We start from the raw sequence: 26,389 nt of genomic DNA, 5'->3' as shown, positions 1-26,389 counted from the left end.
TTAAAAACTTTAAAGATGTGGCAACACAGGGTCAGCATTTCCACCTGGCACCGACTGGCTGGAACTGAGTAGGAGCTGGCCCTTTTAGATAAGACCTGTGTTCTCCAGGTTACCAGAGTCCCTCCCAGGCCTGCTTACCTCACTGATGCCTGCTCCTGAAGGCATCTGAGTTTTTCATCTCTGCCTTCAGTGCTTTCTAATATTCTTTAAAACATTTTTGAGTACCTTTTATGTGCCAAGCATTACACACAGAAACGAGTAAGATATAGACCATATTTATGTCCTCAAGAAGCTTATAGTCTAGCACAGTGAGACAGACTATAAACAGATAGGGCAATACAATGCAGTAAAAACAAATAAACCCACACAGGGTTCAGTAGAGGCAGTGGCAAATTCTGGCAGGTAAGAAGGAAAGAGGACTCAGGAAAGGCTTCATAGAGGAGGTGCTCCCTGAGTTAAACCCACTGTTTTATCAGGATGTAAAAGATAAAAAAATACATATCACATGTGCATGTGACAGTTTCATGCCATGCCTACTGATTGTTACAAGCTGTTACATGAACAAAGAAGTTTCTTTCAGTTCAAACCTCTCAAGTATAGGCCATCTATTCTTCAAAAGATGTAAAATAAAGCTGCATCCTCACACAAGCTGGCTGTGCCAAATATCAACAAACCAGAAAGAAAACTATGTGGTGTGACCAAAAAATATGGTGAATGCTTAAGTTGAAAAAAAATTTATTACAGTAAAAGACACATTGGCACCAATCCCCCTCAGAATACTCCCCCTCATGCCAAACACACTTATCCCCTAGTTCTTGCCACTTTCTAGCAGTTCTGGAAGTCTTTTTTCGTGAATGTCTTTAGTTGCGCTGTCATGGCTGCCTCGATATCCTGAATCATTTTGACTTTGGGGAAGAGCCACAAGTTGCATGGTGCCAGATCTGGTGATTAAGGTGGATGAGGACACACTGTAATGTTTTTATTTGACAGAAGACACTGCCGTAGCAGATGCGATGTGTGACACAGAGTGTTGTCTTGATGGAGGATGATTTACGGCACACTTTAAAACACACCTTCTCTCAACTGTAGCTCACACCCGAGTGACTGCACCAAGTTGAAACTTGTCACACACTGTTACTAAGGTTTGACCCGCCGCTTCCCGTACTGAAGATCCTTGCCTTTCCACTGGATGGCACTGGGCAGCAGTATTCACTGTATCTTTTGATCACACCTCATATATACAGTGACTTGGCTAAACACACTCATCTCACACCTCTACAACAATCAGAAAAGTAACAATGTAGACACTTCAAAGCACCTTTTCCTGTCGACTAAAATTTATAATAGGGCCTGACTCTTCATTTTTAAGCACTTACTATAAGCCAGGTCTAGTGCCAGGCTCTAGTGATACAAAAATAAAAAATAAAACAAGAGCGAACAAATGAAAAACCAAGAGACAGGTAGGTCCCTGTCCTCGATGCCCTTTCATGGTCCCATGGAAGAAATATGTACCCAGACTCCTAATTTCAGTAATGCACAAAGTCCTACAGGACTGCACAGAAAGCGATAGCTGTGTCAGAGAATGAGCTAGTGTTGAAGAGCAGTTCATGGAAACTGTTCTCATCAGGTCCCCAGTGATAAGCTAACTGCTGAATCCAGTAAACACTTCAGACTCAATCTTAGAAGCCCTGTGTTATATTCACAACTGCCATTCACTACTTCTTCCTTGAAACTCCCTAATCCCGTGGCTCCTATAGACCACTCTCTACTCTTTCCTGGTACCTCCATCTTTGGTCGTTACTTCATTCAACAGATACTTACTGAGCGTCTACTATGTGGCAAGCATTATGCTAAGCACTAGGGAAATCAGACAGACACACTTCCTGCCTTTGTGGGCTGACAGCAATCACTCGATTTAGGCCACTAAGTCTAGCTGTGCCTATTTTTCTTTCTGTACTCTTCGCCCAGCTCTACATGATACCAATTACAATAGGTTATATGGAGTAAGCACGGGGGAAGTTAACATTGATATATATCCCTCATGGTCACGTTTTATTTTGTTTTTCCTGGCACCACACAGTTGCCTTGAAAATACATTACAGAAACTCCAGGGCTGAAAGAAAGATTTTTTCTGTGTCTCCTTTCTCTTTTAATAACTAATAATCTAATTTTAAAATGTGGACTTTGCCGTAGCCTTAGTCTTTTCTGGAGTGTATTTGTTTACTGGCGTATTCTACTATCTCACTCAGCACAAGTACAGGACTTCCACTGAGCTGCTGCTGCCTTACACCCGATTGCTATGTCACTATCTACCAGCTCAATACAGGACGTACGAGAAGAGGGCTGGGAAGTTAGAGCCAGCAGATGTCTATTCCCTATCAAATTTAAGCAGAAACTGAATTCTTGAACAACAAAGCAGTATTCTCATAGAAATGAAATGTCAAATGACAATAATCCTTGGAAAATCTACTTCAGCCACAGTATTTTTTAAAAAACAAAGTAGAAATCCAATTTAGATATTTTTTCAGAAATATTCATAATGATATTCACTTAACTCCTTTGCTTTTTTGAGTCACATATAAACAGGTATTACTTAAAACCACATACTTACACGGATGAAAAATTGCCCATAACATACTGTCAAATGAAAAAAAAATGTAGAACAGAATGTAAATATAGGATTTCTTTTGTTAAAAAAGTATGTGGTACATATAGAAAAAGGTCCAAAGTACTTCACAATCAAACCTGAAATTGGCTACTCTGGAGAAAGGGATGGAAAGAAGGAAAGGGCAAGGAGATTTTTCCTTTTCACTTTATATAATTCTGTAAGGTTTGATTTTTTTTAATGAGCAATTTTTTATGATGAGCAATTTTAAATGACTAATTTTTTTTATGATGGAAAATTTTGGTTTAAGTTATACACTTGAATTTTACAGAAATAATTTGATTGGCAAAGATTTTTAAACACTGATAATTCCCAATGTTTGGAGAGGTTCTAGGAAAATAGGCCTGCTCCACTATTATTTTTACTATAAACAGGTACAACCTTTTGGAAACCTTTCAGCACATTTATCAAAGTTTCCTATAGAAATATTCCTACAAGCATGCAGTGATATCATTGAAACAGAAAACTAGTGAAAAGCTGCTTGCAAACCAGCATTATATACGTTAAGTGCCCAAAAGAGGAATGGTTAAATATGATACATACATCTATACCATGGAATACATTAAACAGAATGATAGGTGTCTCTATGTACTAACATGAGACAGAATTAGTAAAGATGTCAGTTCTCCCCAAATTGATCTATAGGTTTAATTCCTATCAAAATTCCGGCAAAGACTTAATTTTATTTTTTTAAAACTTTTATTTATTGTAGTGTTTTTTTCCAGGACCCATCATTTCCAAATCAAGTAATTGTTTCAATCTAGTTGTGGAGGGTGCAGCTTTAAGTGTTGCATTTATGTATGTATGTACGTATATATGTTTACTTTTAAGGAGGGCACAGCTCACAGTAGTCCATGCAGGGATCGAACCGGCAACCTTGGTGTTATTAGCACCACGCTCTAACCAACTGAGCTAACCGACCATCCCAAGACTTTTTTTAGATAGACAAGATTCTTCTAAAATTTATGTAGAAAGGCAAAAGAATAAGAAAACAATTTAGAAAAAGGCTAAAATGAGAGGACTCACTCTACCTGACGATGAGATTTACTATACAGCTATTGTAATCACGGCAATGTGCAAAGGGGTAGATACGGTACGTAGGATCAATGGAACAAAATAAACCCATAAATAGACCCACACACTCAAGTGATTTTTGACAAAGGTGCTCAAAACAATTCAATAGAGTAAGAATACTCTTCTCAAAAAATGATAATGGAACAACTAGACATCCATAGACAAAAAAAAAAAGAACCTCAACCTAAACCTCATACTGTATACAAAAATTCAAGATGGATCATGGAATTAAACGTAAAACACTAAAACTATAAAGTTTTAAAAGAAAATGAGAACCTTTGTGACCTTGGCCTAAGCAAAGACTTCTTAGAGATACACCAGAAGCACAATCCATAAAACAAAATTGATAAATTGGACTTCACCAAAATTAAACATTTCTGCTATTCCAAAGACACCGTCAAGAGACTGAAAAGACAAGACACAGACCAAGAGAAAAAGCTTTATAAATCATTTCACCAATAAAGGACATGTACCTAAAATATACAAAAGAACCCTCAAAACTCATTATTAATAAGAGAACTACACAATCAAGACTGGGACCAAGAAATGAACAGACACTTCACCAAAGAAAACACAGATGGCAAATGAAGACAGGAAAAGATGTTTAACGTCAGCAGCTATTAGGGAGATGCAATGTAAAACCACAGTGAGAGAGAAGAGGTACAATTTTTAAAAATAGAGGTGATGTACCTACTACAGAGAAACCGGATCATGCATACATTACTGGTGGGAACGTACAATGGTACAAGCACTCTGGAGAGAAGTACGGCAGTTTCTTATAAAACTAAACATACATTCACCATCATACTCTTGGGCATACATTCCAGAGAAATGAAAATTTATATTCACACAAAACCCTGTATATGAATGTTCACAGCAGCTTTATTCGTAATAGCAAAATACTGGAAACCTGAATGTCCTTCAGGGAGTTGAACAAACTCGGGTACAATGGAACAGTACTCAACAATTTTAAAAAATGAACTACTGATACATGTTAACAATTTGGATGGCTCTCAAGAGAATTATGCTTAGTGAGAAAAGTCAATCTCAAAAACATTGTATTATTCTTTAACATATTTAAATAATAAAAATCTAGACATGGAAATCAGATAAGTGGTTGCCAGGGGACAAAGACAGTGGTGGGTGCATGTGGGGGCTGCAGATACAAAGAGGTAGTAGCATCAGGAGTTCTTTCGTGGTGATAAAACAGTTCTAAATCTTGACTGTGGTGGTGGTTACACGATGGAATAACCTGCATAAAACCACACACACACACACACACAAATGAAAGCAGATTTTTTTTTAAAAGGTGCAAACTGAATAAGGTCTATAATCTAGTTAATGGTAATGTACCAATATTGATTCCCTGGTTTTGATTTTGAACTACAGTTACGCAAGATGTCATCACTGGAGGAAGGTAGGTGTAAGATAATAAATCTTTGTATTATTTTATAATTTTTGATGATAATTATTTTCTTTTATAATTATTTTAAAATACAAGTTTAAACAAGCAGATCAGGATATATTCATGAGTAAAGAATTATAGAATCATAAAAATGGCAATTTTTATTAAAAATAAATTTAAAAAATTGTAATTCTTAAACATGTTTATCAGTGCAGAGAAACGTATGGAAGGCTATACACTAACTGTTCCCTCTGGGGAATGAAACTATGGGAAGGTAGGCAGAAGCTTTAGTTTTTAATTTTATATGTTTGTATATTATTTGACCTTCTTATAAGAAATATGAATTTTTTTATTTTCTTAAAAATAGGTCTGACAGGAATGTGAATGATAGGTTAGAAGAGGTAAGTCTGAAGGCTGGGACATTGGCCAGGAGACTATTATAATAATCTGGGCAAAATACAACGAGGGCGGTAGTGATGTCTTGGGAGTTGGGGATTCATTCAAGGGAAAGAATAAAAAATAAGTGAGGTTTCTAGATGTAGCTACTGGGTGACGCTAGTGCCTTAGCAAACCCAGATTGGAAATAGTAAAGGAGTAAGCTGAGTGAAGGACAGAGGGAGAAAACTGGAATAGAGAAGGAAAGAACGATGTGAATTTAAGGCACGTTTGCAGTCCAACTGGGACACCCAAAAGGACATGTTCAGCAGGTGACTGGGACGTAGGTCTTTGCCCAGGACAGAGCTGAGAGTCATCAGGAAAGGGGTGGTGCTTCCAGTTATAGGAACAGGCAGAACTTCATTCCGCAAAGGAGACTGACAAGGAATGGCCTAAGAGGTAGGAGGAAAATGAGAGCTGGAAGTTGTTATGAAGCCAATCACACTACAGTTTCAAGGAAGAATAGGCAGTGATGTCAAACACTGGGGTGAGGTCCACATAAGGACTGAAAAATGTCCACTAAATCTGGCAATTATGTGATCCTGTTCACATGGTATGGTGGGCAGGGTAGAAGCCAGATTAAAACTAAGTGAGACATGAATGGCAGGTGAAGAGGCGGGGAAGAGATGCTACATACTCATAAGAGAAAGAACCTTGAAAACATCTTAAGTAAAATAAGCCAGAAACAAAAGGACAAATATTCTATGTATTGTATGATTCTAGTTATATGAGGTACCTAGAAGAGGCAAATTCATAGACAAAGTAGAACAGAGGTTACCAAGGGCTGGGAGAATGCTTTTTTTTTTTTTCTTTTTTAATTGCTTAATGGGTACAGAGTTTTTGTCAGGAATGATGAAAAAGTTTTTAAAATGGACAGTGGTGATGGTTGCACACCAATGTGAATGTACTTAACGCCACTGAACTGTACATGTAAAAATGGTAAAAAGAGCAAACTTTTATGTTGTGTATATTTTGCCACAATAAGAAAAAAGTCTGGCTGTGAAGAGAAAGAGAAAGGATGACAGCCAAGAGGCTACAGCAGGATTGAGGAAGATTTTGTTCTCTTCAATGATATGAGACACTTAACCTTTATATAAGAATATTTATGTCTTGGCCCTAATCTCAAGAGTCACTGACGGCAAAAAAGAATCTTATTATTTATTAACAGCCAAACTTACAGTCTCATAAGACAGACTTAGAAACTAGTACATTCAGGTGCTGCATCAACAACATTCTGGTCAGTGATGGACCAAATACATGACGGTGGTCCCATGAAAATTATAATGGAGCTGAAAACTTCCTATCGCCTAGTGACGTCATAGTGCAATGCATTACTCATGTGTTTGTGGTGATGCTGCTGTAAACAAACCTCCTGTGTTGCCCATCCTATAAGAGTACAGCACACACATTTATGTTAATGGGCAACATCATCTACGTTTGTATACGTGTACTATGTGATGTTCACACAACGAGATCACCTAATGATGCCCTTCTCAGAACGTATCGCCGTTGTTAAGTGGTGCATGACTGTATATGGAAATACTGTCAGTATTATATTAACTTATGAACACTACTGAATCATCTATTCATATTCTTCAAACTGACTGAAACCTTTAGATTTAATAAACACATAGGGGAAAAAAGCACATGTATAATAGCAGCAACACTTTTAAATTACCTAGGAATAAACTCAACAACAAAAAAGTAGATGCTCAATAGCAACAAAAAGTATAAAACATATAGGAATAAATTAAACAAAAGATGCCCTCTCCACCAAAAAGCTATTAGAAACAATCAATGAATACAGTAAAGTTGCTGGCTATAAAAATCAACGTACAAAATCCATTGCATTCCTATATACTAACAATGAAATCTCAGAAAAATACAAAAAACAATTCCTTTTGCAATTGCAGCAAAAAGAATAAAATACCTAGGAATAAACTTAACCAAGGATGTGAAAGACCTATATGCTGAAAACTATAAGACATTTTTGAAAGAAATTGAAGAAAACACAAAGAAATGGAAAGACATTCTGTGCTCACGGATTGGAAGAATCAACATAGTTAAAATGGCCATATTACCCAAAGCAATATACAGATTCAATGCAATCCCCATCAAAATCCCAATGGCATTTTTTAAAGAAATAGAACAAAGAATCATCAGATTTGTTTGGAACCACAAAAGACCCCGAATAGCCAGAGCAACTTTAAGAAAAAAGCACAATACTGGAGGTATCACACTCCCTGACTTTAGCTTGTACTACAGGGCTACAATAATCAAAACAGCATGGTATTGGCAGAAAAACAGACACATAGACCAATGGAATAGAATTGAGAACCCAGAAATAAAACCACATAAATATGGACAGATAATTTTTGACAAAGAAGCTAAAAACATACAATGGAGCAAAGACAGCCTCTTCAATAAATGGTGCTGGGAGAATTGGATAGCCACGTGCAAAAGAATGAAACTGGACTGCTATCTGTCACCATGTACCAAAGTTAATTCAAAATGGATCAAAGACTTAAGCATAAGACCTGATACAATAAACTGCATAGAAGAAAACATAGGTACTAAACTTATGGATCTTGGGTTCAAAGAGCATTTTATGAATTTCACTCCAAAGGCAATGGAAGTAAAAGCTAAAATAAACGAATGGGACTATATGAAACTTAAAAGCTTCTGCACAGCAAAAGAAACCATCGACAAAATAAAGAGGCAACCAACTGAATGGGAGAAGACTTTTGCAAACAGTGCCTCCGATAAGGGGCTAATATCCAAAATATACAAGGAGCTCATGAAACTCAACTACAAAAAAACAAACAACCCAATTGAAAAATGGGCAGAGGACCTGAAGAGACATTTCTCCAAAGCGGACATACAAATGGCAAATAGACATATGAAAAAATGCTCAACATCACTAATCATCAGAGAAATGCAAATAAAAACCACGATAAGATATCACCTCACCCCAGTCAGAATGGCTATCATCAACAAGACAAATAGTAACAAGTGTGGGAGAGGCTGTGGAGAAAAAGGAACCCTCATACACTGTTGGTGGGAATGCATACTGGTGCAGCCGTTATGGAAGGCAGTGTGGAGGTTCCTCAAAAACTTACGAATAGAATTACCGTATGATCCAGCAATCCCTCTCCTGGGTATCTACCCAAAAATTCTGAAAACATTTATACACAAAGACACGTGTGCTCCAATGTTCATCGCAGCTTTGTTTACGGTGGCGAATACGTGGAAACAACCAAAATGTCCTTCGATAGATGAATGAATAAAGAAGTTGTGGTATATATACACAATGGAATACTATTCGGTGGTAAGAAAAGATAATATAGGAACATTTGTGACAACATGGATGGATCTTGAGAGTATGATGCTAAGTGAAATAAGTCAGACAGAAAAAGCAGAGAACCATATGATTTCACTGACATGTGGTATATAAACCAAAAACAGCAAAAGAACAAGACAAACAAATGAGAAACAAAAACTCATAGACACAGACAATAGTTTAGTGGTTACCAGAGGGTAAGGGGGGTGGGGAGTGGGAGATGAGGGTAAGGGGAATCAAATATATGGTGATGGAAGGAGAACTGACTCTGGGTGGTGAACACACAATGGGATTTATAGATGATGTAATACAGAATTGTACACCTGAAATCTATGTAGTTTTACTAACAATTGTCACCCCAATAAATTAAAAAAGAAAGAATATAAAGACAGGGCAACACACACACACACACACACACACACACACACACACACACACACAAAAAGATGCCTAGAAATTATGCAAAGAAAACTACAAGCCTGTACTTGGGACATAAAAGAAAATATGAATAAATGAGGAAACATAAGCTCCTAGATGAAGAAATGCAGTATTATAAAGATAGACACTCTTTCCAAATTAATTCATGAGTTAAATAGATTTCAATACTATTTATTTATTTGGGGACAGGTAAGAATCTAACAAAAATGTTCCTAGAGTTTATTTAGAGTAATTGAATGAAGACAGCCAAGAGATTTAAAATATAAAGTCTGACTGATGATCACAGTAATACCATCTGGTGATAACAGTACAAATTAAACAAACCGGTAAGTAAAACAGAATAGAAAACCCCCAAATAGGTTCAAGGATATGTAAGAATTTCATACATGATAAAGGCAACATTTCGATTAGTACAAAAGGATAGCCTGTTCCATAAATAGAACTTGGACACTTCAGTTAATCATTTGGAAGAGAAGTTAGATATTTACCTTACACATTAGATTCCATTTTTAAAAAACTGATAAGCATTCTAGTATTTAAAATACTGTATATATGAGAAGAAAATATGGTTGGATAGCCTGTGGGTAGGGAAGGTCTTTTAAACAACTAAACCAAAGATAGAAACCATAAAGGAAAAGACTGATAAATATAACTGCATAAAAATGAAGTTTCTCCATGTCAGAAAACACTATAAACAAAATGAAAAGACCTCTGGGCATGATGGAGTAACGGCTATTGGACTAGTCTTCCTACCGTAACCAGAAAAATGGAAACAAAACAAAAATAAAAACATGAAACAATTGTCCAACAGAAGTGCAGGACTATGATCCCTCAGAGAAGGGAAATAAAGGAAGTGAGCCCTCCAGCTGCTCATGGCTTTCTACCGAACCCACGCAAGGCAGCTACAGAGCCTGTCTGGAGCCTGGGGTGGCTCAGACAGCTGGAAGTTGCAGGGCAGAACTGGAAAGGAGGGAGTTCCACAGGAAAATATCTCAAGATCTGCAGAGGCTCCCTTGAGTCTCTGGCTGAATACTGAGTTCCATGTGTATAGGACCAGACTCCACAAAGGGTCCTATAAACAGAACAATGATCAGAGCTCACAGAGTTGGGAGTTACTGAACCAAAAGTAGAAAAATCCTTCCCAGGACACTTTGGGGGTACGTGTATTTCACATGGAATTGAGATTGTAGGGTCCCAATGAGCACTCTAAAGCCTTAGGCTCTCAGGTCTCATGACACATGGTCTACCTGTCCCAGATCCGCCCTGAAGACGGCTTCTTATCAGCTGGTTTCGGTGTGAAGAGCGCCAGAGGAGGAACCTGCTAGGAACTTCTTTGGGAAAAGGGATTTGACGGTGACTAGCTCGGCATCACCGACTGGTACAGACTATTCAGTTTATTGCCAATTTAATCAAGCATTTAAGTACAAGGCCCCTGCCAACTACTTAGGACTGTATGGCTTTGTTAAGGCTGGCAAAAGTTTGGGCTGTGTTCTGCAGAAGGGATTTCTTTATCTGTATCTCTTCTTTCACTGACATGGAATGTTGTGTGCCTTTTGAGACTATTACATATAGCTCCAATCCCAAATTTGGGGGTTCCCTGATGAGGAATGTTCTTTTCCAATGTTATTTGCACGTAAACAAGGCTCTGGGATCGCTTCAGCACCTATGTTGTAGCTGGAAGACATAAAGGCTTGAACACTGACAGGGTGCAGTCCATCACCACCATGGAAGTGCAAGACTGGTCCTCTGGTGTGTACTGCGTACTTCCAGGTGCAGTTTTATATGGAGTGCTCCCTATCTTCCACTTGCTACCTAATGACCCGACACCCAAGTGCTAGGTGCTGAGTGTCATATGATATGAAACACGACATCTTTTGTACTAAAAGAACATCCGCCGTGGCGTTGATGGTGCACGTGAGATGTGTCCTACTATCAGGTACTACACACAAAGTAACACTTTTGCTTCAAACTTTATTGGTTTGGCCAGATACGAACCTGCCTGTTTCTAATCAATAGTAACAGAGTCCATGTAGAGTCTATTCCCCACTTAATTACGTATGGCATATGCACACAAGCCCTCTGAGAAGTGACTCCGATCTACCTCTCTACGTATAACCAGCCATTCAGCAACAGGGGCACTGAAACTGCAATCCCAACAACTTGCTTCTTCAGCCTATAATACAACTGCAGGCCTCTGTGCCATTACGTATTACTATTCTCTGCCTAGAACGTTTTCTCCTCCACATTCTTTGCCTAGCGAACTCCACTGATCCTTCAGAACTCAGCTTAAGAAAACTCTTTTTCAGAGAGCCTCTTTAATCCCACTCTGATTTAGTTATCCTGTTCCTGTGTTCCTCTGGCATTCATCTAGCGTAATATTTAAGCTCCATAATTTTTTTTGTTTCCCCAACTAAACTACAATCAATTTGGGGGCAGGGACCATATCTAATTTGATTTTATATTTGTAGCATCTATCAGTGTCAGCACATAGTAGGTGTTCAATCAATGTTTACTTAACAAGTCAGTCATTCAAAAGTGAAGTCTATTAGCTTGTTTACGAAGCCTTCCCCAGCCCCTAGGCGAAGATGCTACTTCCTCGCCTGTGCACTCTGCACATCCTTGTAATAATACACAGCCTGTGTCAAGTGGCATTTTAACTGTTGTTCTCCATCAACTGGATTGTGAATTACACGAGGACAGTGACTATGTCCTTCCTACCAGTAGATTAAGTAGCAAGCAGAGAATCTGGCATGTATTATTCAATTAGCTCATTTACCGAGCAAAAACTCCACCCTCTGAGGAAGCTCACCGTGGCCTCGAGTTACACAGCTCCCTAACCTCCATCCAAGAGCCTGGGCATAGGTGAGTTTTCACATCTCATGGAAAGCAGTGATGGCTCAGAGCCCAAAGTAGTATCCATTTGACTTTTATTCTCATCTCATTTTCTATACTTTCCAAAGCTTAAAAAATAAACGTACATTTCTTTTTCTTTATTAAAAGTTATTAACAAACGTTACAGAACATAGACACTAATATATGTGCCTGCTTAAAAAAAGGCAGCGTAAGATGCCTGACTGGTTCTGCTATCACTGCTCAAGGCTGTGTTACGCACTTAAATTTTAATAATGGTCACCAGTGTTAGATGGATGGGTTAATGGAAGGAGAGAAAAACAAGGAAGCATACCCACCATTGTACTTAACACTGTTCGCCAGAATAAGGTTGACATCATCTAGAAAGCTCTCTCGGCTCTGATACTTGTGCTTGGAGATATTCTGTGGTTAAAAGAATCAGGAACTCAGATACACGTACAAAGTAACTTGATTCCAAAAACACACCTGAGATCAAATCACTCACCTTACGTATAGTCTCTAAATCCATTGGATTGACAATCACTTTGTAATAATCTGGAACAAACTTCTTATTAACTGGGTGATGAAATGGCCAAGACTAGTAGAAAGAAAGCATAAGAAATTAAATGGAAACCATTTTTTCTACTGGAGATTCTCAACCTTCAATGGGTCACAAATACTAAGAGACTCTGACAAAAGCTACAGATAGACCCTTTTGCCAGAAACACACATAATCACACAAAACTTCTGTATATATAATTTAAGGAGTTCGTGGACTCCTTTAAGGGTTTCTATGCAGATAGAGTAAGAACCCCTGCTCCACACTCACAATTAAATTGTGTTATTCCCTAGTCCCACCCAGAAGTTTTATAAAATTACACATATACAACATATGCCTACAACACAACAGGAAACTTAGTTCAGAATTCCTAGGCAGAATCAGTACAACAAAATCATACATAGAATCAATATGGTAGCCCTGTCATAAAGTACCAAAGACAAAAAAAAAGAAAAGAAAAAAAGAAACAAAAGACAACAAACACTGAGTAATTATCAAACTGTCATTTGCCAAGAAGCACCACTAGACCAAAATCTCCCCATTAGCTGGCATACTAATTTCTCTTCAGGGTCGTTCAGGAGTGTTCAAACACTGAATGCAAACAGGAAGAAAGAACCTCTCTATGTCCAGAGATTCCGGGCCTCTTTGATTTCAATGATAATGCACTCATACAGCAAAAAAGTTGGTTTTTATCAACTTTAATTTAAAAAAATTCAGTTTTCAAAATTATGTATCAGTTTGAATTGACAACCACCACCCTCCAGAATCTCTGACATACACACAAATGCACACCCTACAGTTCTTTCCTTTTCCCTTTACTAGCTTCACAATATGTAGCACAGAGATCACTTACATCTGGAACTGCCATCATTTTCTGGGTGACAATATTGTCCAGAATGAAAGAAAATGCCACTTGGTCATCATCATCCAGCAAGGGGTTGATAGCTTTCTCTAAACGAGCCAGTTTGTCTTCTTTCTGATGTGAAACAAAACAAAAGAAAGGCAGAGGTTTCCCTGAGGTGCGATCACCATAGAAAATGAAGGATAATTTAAGGTTCAGTTGTCTACTGCCCTGGCCTCAAAAGGTCTAATTCTGAACTGTCGACTATTCAGTTTGTTCGAAGCACAAAGTCCAGATAAATGACATTCCGGTAAAGGGGATATACCAACCACTCCTTTAGGTATTCCTTTTTTGTTTTTTAATTAAAATTTATTGGGATGACAATGGTTAGTAAAATTACATAGGTTTCAAGCGTACAATTCTGTAATACATCATTTATATCCCATTGTGTGCTCACCACCTAGTCAGTTTTCCTTCCATCACCATATATTTGACCTCCTTTTCCTTCTTCTCTCCCTCCTCCCCCATTACCCTTTGGTAACTACGAAACTATTGTCTGTGTCTATGAGTTTTTGATTCTTTGTTTGTCTTGTTCCTTTGTTGCTTGCAGTTTTATATCCCACATATCAGTGAAGTCATGTGGTTCTTGACTTTTTCTGTCTGACTTATTTCGCTTAGCATAATAATCTCAAGATCTATCCATGTTGTTGCAAATGGCACGATTTCATCTTTTCTTATGGCAGAATAGTATTCCATTGTGTATATATGCCACATCTTCTTTATCCAATCATTCCTGTAGGTGTTCTCTATTTTATTCTTGTAGATCACCAACAATATACATCCCTGGGCATCCAAACCTTAGCTTCCATAACAAAAACACTTTCACCAAGTTTAGTTTTAGTATCACACTGTTTTTGCTGTAAAACTATTGCTGGAAACACTGAACATATCACTGCTGATTAATGACTTTGTGTAAGGAAACCTAACCCAATAAACTCATTTCAGACCATACTAGGAAAAGGTTTGTATTCTAATTGCTCCATATCCTCACCAACACTCACTTAGTATTGTCAATCTTTTTCTTAAGTCTTTTTAAATTTTAGCCTTTTGGTGGGTATGTAGTGGTATCTAATTGTGGTTTCAATTTGCATTTCCCCAGTGATCAATCAGGTTGAGAACCTTTCCATGTTTTCTGGCCATTTGACTATCCTCTTTTATGAAGTGTCCACTTCAACATTAACATCGTTATTGCACTTGCATTTGTGTAAGCTTGTAAGGTACCGTATTTTCTTTGGTAAAAAGATGGAATATAGATTATCTTTTAAAAATTAAAATTCCTCCCTGCCAAAACACAGTCTCTGAGCTCCAGGTGACTCCCTGGGGAGTCAGTTTCCTTTGCCCTTTTTTCTAAAGAGTTGTGTGGATTCTAGACTTTAATCCCAGCTCTACTATTTAACAGTCATGATGCCCAGGGCAAGTCATTTTCTTCTATGGACCTCAGTTTTTCCATCTACAAAACGAAGGAATTGGACTACATGATTTCTAAGGTCCCTTCCAGACTCTTACATACTAAAGATCTGCTACTCCCACATTTCTCTACTCTTCCTTCTGTTACGATCCCTACTTTCTCAACCCTGCTACCTCCACCTTCAAATTCCCCTACTGTTGGCTCATTTTCAATGTCTTACCTCTTTGAGTTTCTCATCACAGAGATCCAGCATGGATTGAGAGATCTGGGTCAGTGAGTGCTTTGGCCCTAAATTAGAGAATAAGATATGGGACTGTTACAAATGGGAAGCAAGGCTGCCAACACTTCTCGAGACTTTTAACACATTTACTTAAGCACTGAACATGTGCCAGGCACCAGCCCAGCTGCTGGGTTGGACAGATATACCAGTCTTATCTCCATCTTTTGGTGCCTAAGACATAGCAGACACACAATACGGATGAATAAACTAATTTTAACTCTCCCTTATTTGTGTGTATCCACACATAGTACTACTGTTAACACTCTGTCTTTAATACTTTGCAAATGATAGTATGGATGGGGAATGACAATTTGTTTAAGGAGAGCAATGCATTACTTATAATCTTTCCATACTTAGCATGTAGAATTTATGACTGCAACTTTTGTTTGTATGATTTGTGATGTCCTCCCAATACATGGCTAATTCAAAGCCTTTGTCATAAAAGAATCTCTATCTCACCTCAGACTATTACTTTAGTTTGCCTTAAATCAATAACAAGAGCTTCAGAAAATCCTCGAACTATTTCCTACACTCCCTGCTTATGGCTGCTCTAATTTAAGCTCATCAGGATAGTTAAAACTTTTTCATCTAGACAGTAATTCAGACTACTTCCTTTTAATATTAGTTGCTTGATTATCTTCTTCTGTAGATTCTTTCGTGTAAGTGTTCCCCAGAGCTTAAACCTCAGCTCTATTCTCTACTAATTTAGCATTCATGTGTTTAGTCATTCAGTCTTGAATGACTGACTGTCATGTGTTCAATGATGAGACTAACGGGAAAATAAGACACAGTTCCTTCTTTAGTTCTTGGTTTAGTCAAGAGAATGACACGAAACTAAATCACTGTAAGACCGAGTATTAGTGCTTGAAGTATCTATGGATGAAATGGTACGATACCTGGAAATAACAGACTAAACAATAATCGACATCAGCTATATGCTAGCAATTGTTGAACTGGATGAATAAGTACACTGAGGTTTATTTACTCCCCTCCCCACTTCTGAACATGCCTGACAACTTCCTTAAGAAAGTTTTAAAAAACTGAGTATCAGTGTGAATAAAGGAATATACTACTTGCTATAAAATATGGAGGGGTTGTGTATGAAATACGTTGTAAGTTGTTTTACAACAATTAAATCTGCATACTGGGGAGGAATAGGAAATGCTTGTTGTGACTGACATTTGAGCAGTTTCATTAAGGAAGAGTAGAAGTTCATCAGGTAGACGATACAGGAGAAAGATATTCCAGAGGGAAGAAAAAGTGCAAAGACACAGAGGTAAGCAAATTCATGAAGCATCACTTTTCAGAAGAGGAACTGCAAGTGGTTTCATACAACTGGAATACAGGTATGTGTAGAGGAGAAGCAGGAAATGGAACTTGGGAAAGCAGGAGGGGCCACATTACAAAGGTCTCATAGGTGACAGAAAGCCACTGAAGATTTAAGCTGGAGGATAATTTTTTAAGTCTGTGTTTTAGAAGAAAATACTCTGTCAACAGTGTGTGAAGAATTAAGGCAAATAGCAGAGGAAAAGTTTAGAAGCTCTTGCAAGAGCTCAAACAAGAGATGACAAGCCAGTAGCAATGGAGACTGAAAGGGAGGGCTGTGTTCCAGCAGAATGAAGGTACAATCATGGGACTTACTGATCTACGAGTGTGGGGGAGAGTGGGTGGCATCAAAGATGACTACCATTTCTAGGCTGCACAGCTACAGGGATGTGAGTATCATCAATCTAAATAAGGCAATCAGGTAAGAGTTTCCGGTAGGGCACTGAAAAATGGGTTATGTGTGGCAGGTAAGGGGCAACATGAGTACAGAGATACTGGCCGGAGATAGTAATACCAGCAGATCTATGGTAGCTTAAGTCACAAGAGTGAAAACGCTAAAAAGGGATTAAATAAAGTATTCCTGAAAAAGAGAGAAGAGAGTATCAAAGGAAAAAGTGGTCAATAGTGCCAAATACGCCAAAGTTCAAGAAAGGTGTTTCTAAGCACGTGCAAAGACATTCAACAACAAAGATAAATACTGTAGGATCTCATTTATATATGGAAACTAAGACACCCCCAAAACAAAAAGAAAACACCCCAAACTCATAGAAAATCAGATTTGTGGTTACCAGAGTTGGGAGTGGGGAGAAGGGGAATTGGAGGAAAGCGGTCACAAGTTACAACCTTCCAGTTATAACTAAGTATTAGGGATGTAATGTACAACATGACTGTAGTTAACACCAATGCACGATATACAGAGGATGCCCAAAAAAATGTATACACATTTTAAGAAAGGAAAAAACTGTATTAATATATACCGTTAACAAAAGGTGAATACAAGTCATATTTGATTTCTGCAATTACAAGAGGTGCTCCAAGTGGTTACCATCAGCGTCCAGACACTTCTGATTATGGCGAACTGCTTGAGCAATGTTGACCACAGTGTTAACATCTCTTAAAATGTGTATTTTTTTGGTACCTCCCATATATGTAAGGTTGTGAGAAAGTTAGAACTTTCAAATTTCTATTTTTCTACTAACATCTCCACCTACATGAACCATAGGTATTTCAAAGTGTGTATTTTCAAAGTCCACTCTTACCTTCCCATTCCCCTTCCAATCTGATTTTTGTTTTAATTCTTGATCCTTGCAACTTGAATGACAGTTGGGCCTAACAAATTTATTCTTCCCTTGTATGTATGTGGCACTCTGCTAGGCCATGGGAATACAAAGATGAGTAAGATACAGTCTCTGGGAGGTCACAGTGGTGGGAGAATCAGACATATAAATAATTATATATAACACAGTAAGAGCTATAAAATTTGATTTGATTGTGCGAGGAAGGCACAGAAGATAAAATAATTGATATTTTGGGCAATCTGAATAAGTCTTCATGAAGGGATGATATGGATTGGTCTGGAAATATGAATGGAAATTCACCACTGAAAGGGGAGAAAGGGCATTCCAGACAAAGGACCAAGACCATGCAAAGGAATGAAGAAATGGCGTAGCATATTTCGTGAGATATACTGCTGAGTATGGAAGAAGTCTATAGTGAGTATGGGAGCCGGTCACTAGCGATGAGGCTAGATAAATGGGTCAGGCCTGCTTGTGAAAGGTCTTCAAATCCAAGTATTACTGTGGTCCCATGTTTACAGATGAGACGATGAGGAAGCTATGAGAGGTTAAATAACTTGTCTAAGGCAACTCAATTAATAAATGGCAGAGCCATGACTCATACCCTGTCTGTACTCTAAATCCCTACACTTACATATGAATGTGTGCTCAAGGACACAGGTGGAAAATAGAAAATGTGATCCCTACATGCAGAAGCTGCACTGTTTTCCCCCTTTAAAGACTTAACAAAGATTTCTTCCTCCTTGCCTTTCCAGCTTTTTAAGCAAAATATGACATCCCTATAATAGGTTTATAGACCAAATCAGATTCGCACACAGCAAATACAGTCACAGGCACAGACATCCACACTGAACGTCTCTCCAGTCTATTTTCCTAGGCCTACTTCTTCCTCCCACTACTCTACATACAACGGTTTCATTTCAACAGACTCCCAATTTTCCAGAGGATACATTAAAAGTGGAAATAAAAAGAAGCAATATAGGGCAGGCCCGGTGGCTCAGGTGGTTGGAGCTCTGTGCTCCTAACGCCGAAGGCTGCCGGTTTGATTCCCACATGGGCCAGTGGGCTCTCAACCACAAGGTTGCCAGTTCGACTCCCGCAAGGGATGGTGGGCTCTGCCCCCTGCAACTAACAACTGGCAACTGGACCTGGAGCTGAGCTGCGCCCTCCACAACTAAGATTGAAAGGACAACAACTTGACTTGGAAAAGTCCTGGAAGTACACACTGTTCCCCAATAAAGTCCTGTTCCTTTAATAAAAAAAAAAAAAAAGAAACAATATATAGTTGATCCTTGAACAATGCCAAGTTTAGGGGCGCTGACTACCCCTGCAGGTGAAGACCTGTGTATAACTTACCGCAGCCCTCTGCACCCTTGGATTCCCAACCACCAGCTGACCTTGAACAACATGGGTTTGAGCTGTGAGGGTCAACTGACAACTCTGCACATAAACGAACCCCCGCAGTTCAAGGGTTAAATGTGTATTAAATGACTAAAATGTACACACCTGATTTTCATAACCCCAAAATACACTAATCCATTGTGGGTCCTTTCATTCAGTCCAGTCTAGTCTGAGCTTATGACGAGTAAGGGATAAATAAGGATGTGCAACGTGCCCTCTGCAGTCAAAGAACAGATAATTCTCACCATTGTAGGTTGCACTGTTCTTCACAATGAGCTCCAAATGCTCTCTGAACTCTTCCCGAGATGGGTACAGGCGTTTACGCACATTTTCACGGAGCGTTTGTAAGTCCATTGGTCGAGTGATGATTTTGTAGTAGTCCTTTACGACCTTTGCATTGACTGGAGTGTGGAACGGGTATGTCTGTGCAAACAAGAGTCAGCACTACCCATGAGCAAAGAACACTTGAAAGAGCCAGTTCCTGAAGACTCTCTCACATCTTACCGGTCTACCTGGCCATCAACTCTCAAAGGAATCTTTCTAGATGGAGCAGGTCTGTTTCCTTTACTAAACTGCTAAACAAAAACAGAAACAAAAACAAAAAAACAAAAACAAAACAACCAAAAAACTACATCCCAAAGAAAGTAGGAGTGCCAGGTACCTAGAACTATACTGCCCTCTATCTGAAATCACAGACAGAACAAAGAGCCTTCCCATCCCCTACTGTAGATATGAATGTGATGAACTCACATTTGGAAGGTCTCTCATGTCATTGATGATAGACTCCAAGATGGATGACAACGTCACCATGGGGTCTGTCCGGCGCCGGTGGATGGACTTATGAGGTCTCTTAAGGAGAAACAAGGAAACCAGAATGCTTTATAGATTCAAAACACACACACACACACACACACACACACACACACACAAAACAAAACAAAAAAACCCAGTATTTTCAAGCTAGACAAACCTATTTTGGAAATCTTGTAATGAACAGTACACATACTTTTTGGGGCCAGGCCAAAGGGAGAATCTAAGGCTGTGTCACAGGCATCCGGGGCTTAGAGGGCTAAGGGAATCAATGTGAAGCCCATCTGGTTAGAAAGGAGCAACACAAATACTCACATTCAAATAGTCACAGTGAACAGTGGTGCCAACTCGCCGTTTCTTCTTGGGAGGAAGTTGCTGTTTCGGGAACTTGAGAACCAGAGATTTTCTGCGAACCTCATCTGCACTGCAATCAATAACAGTTTCATAGCGTGCAATTCCTATTTCTAGTCCCCAGAAAAAAAGCAACTACAGTGAAAAAGTCCAAAGTACCTGAGCATGAGCCTGGGGAGGAAAAAGCCAAACCAAAGGGCAGACATCTACCTTTTAAGGCTCAAATGAGGCAAGGCCTCATAGGATCTCCAAATTAATAAAAAGCTAGACAAGCCACAACTTCACCTCAGTTTCCTATTTGGAAGATAAGGGAACTAGGCTAAAGGAATTTCAAGAATCCTTCTAGCTCCAACATTCTCCTAAGGATAAAGGGCTAGGAAACAACTTCTTCAGAATGGAAACAAGGAAGAAATCAAACTGGTTTGAAAAGAAAAACTAGTTTGAGCTTCCCTCAATCATTAAAATCCCATCCACTTTCTTCCCTTCCATTGTATGGGATCGAGATATTACATGTTCCTTTTCTAATGTGCTTCAAAACATGACTATTACAGATATTGATAAATTAAATCAACAAGGACAGAAAAAGAACCAAGAACCTAAAAGAAACAGAAACAAATGAACAGAACTGTGTATGGATCAAATTAAAAATTATACACAAAAAAAGAATTCAAGTGCATTTTGAATATAATACCGATTGTACAACTTCAGTGGCATATAATCCAAGAACAACAAGCTAGCGAACACACTGACTCTATAGGTTTGTTGTCGGTAGTGGTATTGGTATTGTAATTCTCAAACTTTTTTTGTATGTATCATAGGACAGAACAAATGAATCAATATACTGATGCTGGAAACCAGAGACACTACGCTAATATGAAATGGGGGTAGATAAGGGAGAAGCTGTAGATACAATCTGAATTGGAAGTATCACTATGAAGTTGTGATTTACAATACATGTATATTTCCCAGTTTTGTGCACTAACAGCCTAAGAGCAATGACCTTTCAGTGGCAACGAGCATGCCTAACGTCTAGATCTTGGTTTCTAATTACCACGCCCCAGTAAATGGAACCAGGGCTCCTTTGGAGAAATGGCTGATTCTAGGTCTGGGACAGGGAAATTTTACGAAGAGCCCAGAATATCTTGACTAGAAAACAAAGAGGTTCTCAAGGATTTATAGAGTCACTGCAAAAGGATACAAGATCTGGCCTGAAGTGGTCAAATCTGGGACAATATGGGCGTCAAGATTAATAATGAAGTTAATGAATTACACTAAGTTTATAGAGGAAAGATTGCAGAATCCATACTAGTACTCAAAAAGGGAAGGAAGCTCTTCTTTACAGAATGCCAGTTAACATAGAAAGAACGCTAGAATTAGGGGGAAAACATTGTTCGTAACCCCCAGTGTATAACTGAGTTAGGCAATGATCATCAAGGGATGCTAAAACTATTGAGAGAATGAATGACTGTGAGGGAACAGATATTCACCCACACATTAATTCCAAAGGGAAAAACATACCCTTATTAAAGAGGCATCTGGGGATCATCGCTTTAACAAGATGATTAAAATAGTAAGAAAACCTGACATTATGTGCTTGCTGATGTGGTGTATTAAGTACACAGTATCACCTATGTAGTAATCCTGCCAAAGACATTTAATCTGAATACAATCAATGAGAAAACCACCAGACAAATTCAGAACGTGGGATGTTTTATGAGACAATTGGCCCGGACTCTTCAAAAAATTCAATGTCATGGAAAACAAAAAAGGCGGGAGGACAGTCTAGCTGGAGAGAGACTCAAAAACACTTACTGTTTGAACTGGGATTAGAGCCTAAATTTGGGGAGAGGCAACAAAGGACACTGAGACAACTAAGGATACCTGAATAAGGACTGAATATTGGATACTACTGAGTTAATGCTTCTTTTCTTAGGTGTAATAACAGTACCGTGTTTCTATGTCCTTGTGCTAAAGGATTTATAAGTGAAATGTCATGATGCCTGCAACTTACCTCCAAACAGTTCAGCAAAAGAAAAGTTTTAGATATATAAGGATGAAACAAATGTGACAAATGTTAACAGCTGATAAATTGAGAGAAATAGTATACTGTATTATTTTTTCAACTTTTCTGTAGGTTTGCAATTTTCCAACTAAAAAGTTAGGGGAAATTTTTGTTTAATTTAAAAACCTCTCCATTTGATCACCTATTAAATTCTGTGAGGGCAAGAGACAGGTAGGCAGAGGCATAGTTTATGTCTCCTACTCTTTCTGGATGGTCCATTACTAGAACATTCTAAGATTAGGGACCTTCCAAATCTTACAGGTGCCTGACATAGAATAGGAAGAGCGTCTACTATACACCAGGTACTGTGATTTATATAGTCTCTCAGTTTTACCTTCAGAACCACCCTGGTAAGGGCAGTTTTATGTGGCAAATAAGGAAACTTCTTTAGAAAAGCCAAGTAGCATGCCCAAGGGCAAGCCTGTAATTTTCATTATTGGCAACAATTACCGAGGACAATCCATCCAAGTTCCTCTACCCTCAGTTCCACGGCAGAGAACACATCACATCCAACTGTGCCAGCCATCAGTATCACCAACCGCCAACAGAGCTCTCCCACGGCACTTCCTGCCTGCTACCCCTTACCTCTCAATGAGCTGTTTGCCCAACACAATCTTGGTCCCTTCAACCTTGATAAGTTCTTCATTATCATTATGAATGACTGTCTTTTCCAACTCCTCCTCCTGTTCCTCTGTCATGGCAACAGGATTGGAAGGTGGGGCATTTGTCTGATAATACAGGGGGCAGAATTTGTTTGTCCTCATGTGTCCAATGGCACCACAAGCCCCACATTTGAGCTGCAAAAGGAAAAGTATCAATATGTCATCAGTAAGCAGGCTGCACGATGGTAGTGTGAAGAAATACATACAAGGCAGGAGAGAAACAAAGGCAGGCTCAGAACTTTTGTTCTCAAAGAACTGTTATACACCTTTCAACCAGAAGCCACTGGACAAAAGTGAAAATGACACATTCAAGAAAATCCAGACACTGAATGTTTTTTTAAAAAATCAAGTAAGAAAGAAAAGGGAGAGGATTTCCATGCCCAGTTTTAGTAACAAACTATGAAAATATTAAATATGCAGGAGAAAGGATGTTGAAGCCCATGGTTGCATTCGGCAACACGGCCATATTCCCAGCCCCAAGGAAAAGGCTCAATACCAAGTCTCCATCTCAGTTTACAACTGACCCCAGTTCCACCTGCAAAATGGGGTCAGTACTGTACATATTTACATATAAGGTAAGGTCATATACAAGAAGGGACATTAAAATACTGTAATGACCGCAGTACATGTCAACAACAGTTTGTATCTGCTGGGATATAATTTACAAAATGCTCCCTATGCACTATACAACACAGAGACAGGTATGCTTTTATATAAAACAGGTTTGGAGAAGTTAAGGTCACAGAGCTATTAAACGGCAAACCAGCCCTGAATCCCAGTCTTCTGTCTGCAAGTCCATGGCTCTTCCCACTGTATCACAGGTACTTCCTTTTATGGCGCACGTTATAGCTACGCTGCACAGTAACCTCTGAAATCCTACCTGAGTTATGCAAAGTAACCTGTATTTCATGTTTGCTTCTGCTGCTTCTTTTAATACAATTTTAAAACAAGACATTTATGTGTATATATGCATGTACACATATGTACAAGGTACACAAACATACATGGGAAAAAAATCCACTAACCCTACCTCAACTCCTAGAAAATACTTCCAATGGATGAAGTATGAAATGACACCCAGCGGCCTCAGGTTAGGTCTGGGGCTGTTGGTACCAGTCACTCTAGTGCTGAAGACACCCAAGCTGTCCCATCAATTCGAACTAGCTTTCCATGATAATGTGCTCACTTCAAGTAAGGGGGGGATGCCACAAGATAAGAGGACCTTCGCGTTGGTAGTTACCATCACGCCACACTACACTTACTTTTAGGTCAGGGCGCTCCTTCATTTTTTTTGGCTTTTTCTCAGGAGGACCCTTAAGCTTCTCCTTTTCCTGGTTCCGCTTAAGCCGCCTCAGTTGCTCTTGAATCCTCCGCCGTTCTTTTCGCATCTCTTCTCGATGCTGTTCATCAAAAAGGGCAAATTTTCGACTGGATAACAAGGGGAAAAAACATATCACAGGACCATAAGCAAACCTAAACCAAGAGCACTGTCCAAAGAGCTAAACATCTCTCAACTCAAGTAATCCACCCATACTGAAATGAAATGCTACCGGCCACTCCCATTTCCCCCACTCGTGAGCCTTCCATTTGCAGAGTGGCGCCTCTCTCAGAATGACAGTGATCCCGAAGAGTTTTGTCAACCAAACAGCCAAAATGCAGAGGACTCAGATGGAACTGAAAATCCGCCTTTGTTTGGCATCAGATTTGGAATTCTCCTTGTAATTTGGTGCTGTTCTAACCCAAAGATCTAAAAGGCACGATCGTTCCCAATTAACAGACTTCCAGGGATACCTGTGCGGAATCCTGTCACTGTAACTCAAGTAGCCACCCTCACCCCACTCCCCACCATTCTTATCCTTATCACGGATGGGGGGAGCCAAACTCACATGAACTCCTCATCTTTTGTGGTCCGTATGCGCACATAGGCGTCTATGACAGCTGGCTTTCGGACCGTCTCACAGCGAACATACTCTTTCCCCTCTTCATCTCGAAATGTGCGATAAATCTTGAGACAACGGCCAGTGGCAGAGGAGTTAAGGCTAGTTACAGAAGCTGTGTCATCATCTCTGTGATTGTTTCCTGATGCTGCTGAGCCTGCTGCTGCAAAGCAGAAAAAAATTTCCACACATTCGCCCTACCACCCCAATGGCCATTTTCTTGGGGTTGAGTGAAGACCTCGAAGCTCAACATGCCACAAAACTATGGTTCTACAGAAAGCATTAAAGTTTCCCCAGCCCCCCAAATATAGCGAGTTGTCCTTTCCTGCTTTCATTTTACCACTGCCAACGTTCCTATTCTTAGAAGTCCAAAAAGTTCTGAAAGGATCTCAGAAAACTGCGTATTTGCTACAAGGGACAGAAGAGCAGAAGCTGTACGGACTCCTCTGAGCAACAGTGCAAGAGGAAAATCCAAGCGGGGAGCAGTGGTGAGCACATTAAAGAAAAGCACCCAAGCAGCCAAGGGGAAAATGGCACCACAGAAACAAGTCCAGAGTCCTAAGGCCTAGAGTATGCATCTCAAACTTTAATTTGAATAAATAGCCATCACCTGAGGATCTCATGAAACTACAGCTTCTCCTTCGGTAGGTGTGGGGTGAGGGTGAGACCCTGCATGTCTATTATAACAAATGCCCATGTGGTGTAAATACTGCTGGTCCAGGACCACACAGTAGTCAGGACAAAAAAACTATACAAAGTGTTTCAGAGAGAAGGAAACAAAGCGAAGACTATTAGGAGTGAGAATAGTCATTTAAACCTTCGTCTTCAGCCTTTATCCTCTCTCTCAGTGTCAACATCTAAGTTTTCCATGGCCTGTTTGACACCCATTCTGGGAAGGCTCATGGGGACCTCAAACCCCACACATTACACCTTCCCTTCTTAAACCCGCTTCTTTGTTTGAAATTTCTACTTTAATCAATGGTACCCCCATGTTTTTAGCAAGCCCAGAGTAAAATAAATATTAAGCCCGCCTGGGTTTTTCTCTTTTCTTTCCCAATATCCACATCCCAAACTAGTACAGGTCTTTATCACCCCCACCCTCAACTTCTACAATTTCTGGTTGGTTATTTGAAACTCTTTTGAGGGTCTAAGACTCCTCGAAGAATCTTCTGAAAGCATGGATCTTCTCC

General features: G+C 39.2%; 1 protein-coding gene across 7 annotated transcripts in view; it reads right to left on the bottom strand.

Annotated features, from left to right (window-relative positions):
* TAF1 (TATA-box binding protein associated factor 1) overlaps positions 1–26,389 on the bottom strand; it is a 78,866-nt gene that overhangs the window by 32,040 nt on the left and 20,437 nt on the right. For 5 of the 7 annotated variants that reach the window (XR_016020002.1, XM_074324340.2, XM_074324341.2 and 2 more), the window contains exons 23-32: positions 25,149–25,362; positions 24,525–24,690; positions 23,186–23,397; positions 20,503–20,611; positions 20,128–20,226; positions 19,623–19,800; positions 15,296–15,363; positions 13,620–13,742; positions 12,713–12,805; positions 12,546–12,630 (exon numbers count right to left, since the gene is read on the bottom strand). Coding sequence is in view for 6 of the 7 variants with exons in the window: in XM_074324340.2 (XP_074180441.1) it covers positions 12,546–12,630; positions 12,713–12,805; positions 13,620–13,742; positions 15,296–15,363; positions 19,623–19,800; positions 20,128–20,226; positions 20,503–20,611; positions 23,186–23,397; positions 24,525–24,690; positions 25,149–25,362 (1,347 nt within the window). In the remaining variant the exon portion in view is untranslated. Of the gene's footprint in view, positions 1–4,847; positions 4,992–12,545; positions 12,631–12,712; positions 12,806–13,619; positions 13,743–15,295; positions 15,364–19,622; positions 19,801–20,127; positions 20,227–20,502; positions 20,612–23,185; positions 23,398–24,524; positions 24,691–25,148; positions 25,363–26,389 lie in introns of those variants that run through there. The other 2 variants (XM_019747967.3, XM_074324339.2) reach the window with 2 other exon arrangements.

This window comes from Rhinolophus sinicus, chromosome 18, assembly GCF_057876585.1.
Source record: "Rhinolophus sinicus isolate RSI-liver-muscle chromosome 18, RSI-T2T, whole genome shotgun sequence".
NCBI classification, from domain to species: domain Eukaryota; kingdom Metazoa; phylum Chordata; class Mammalia; order Chiroptera; family Rhinolophidae; genus Rhinolophus; species Rhinolophus sinicus.
Note: the sequence above shows the minus strand (reverse complement) of the source record. Positions and strands in the feature narration are given on the sequence as shown.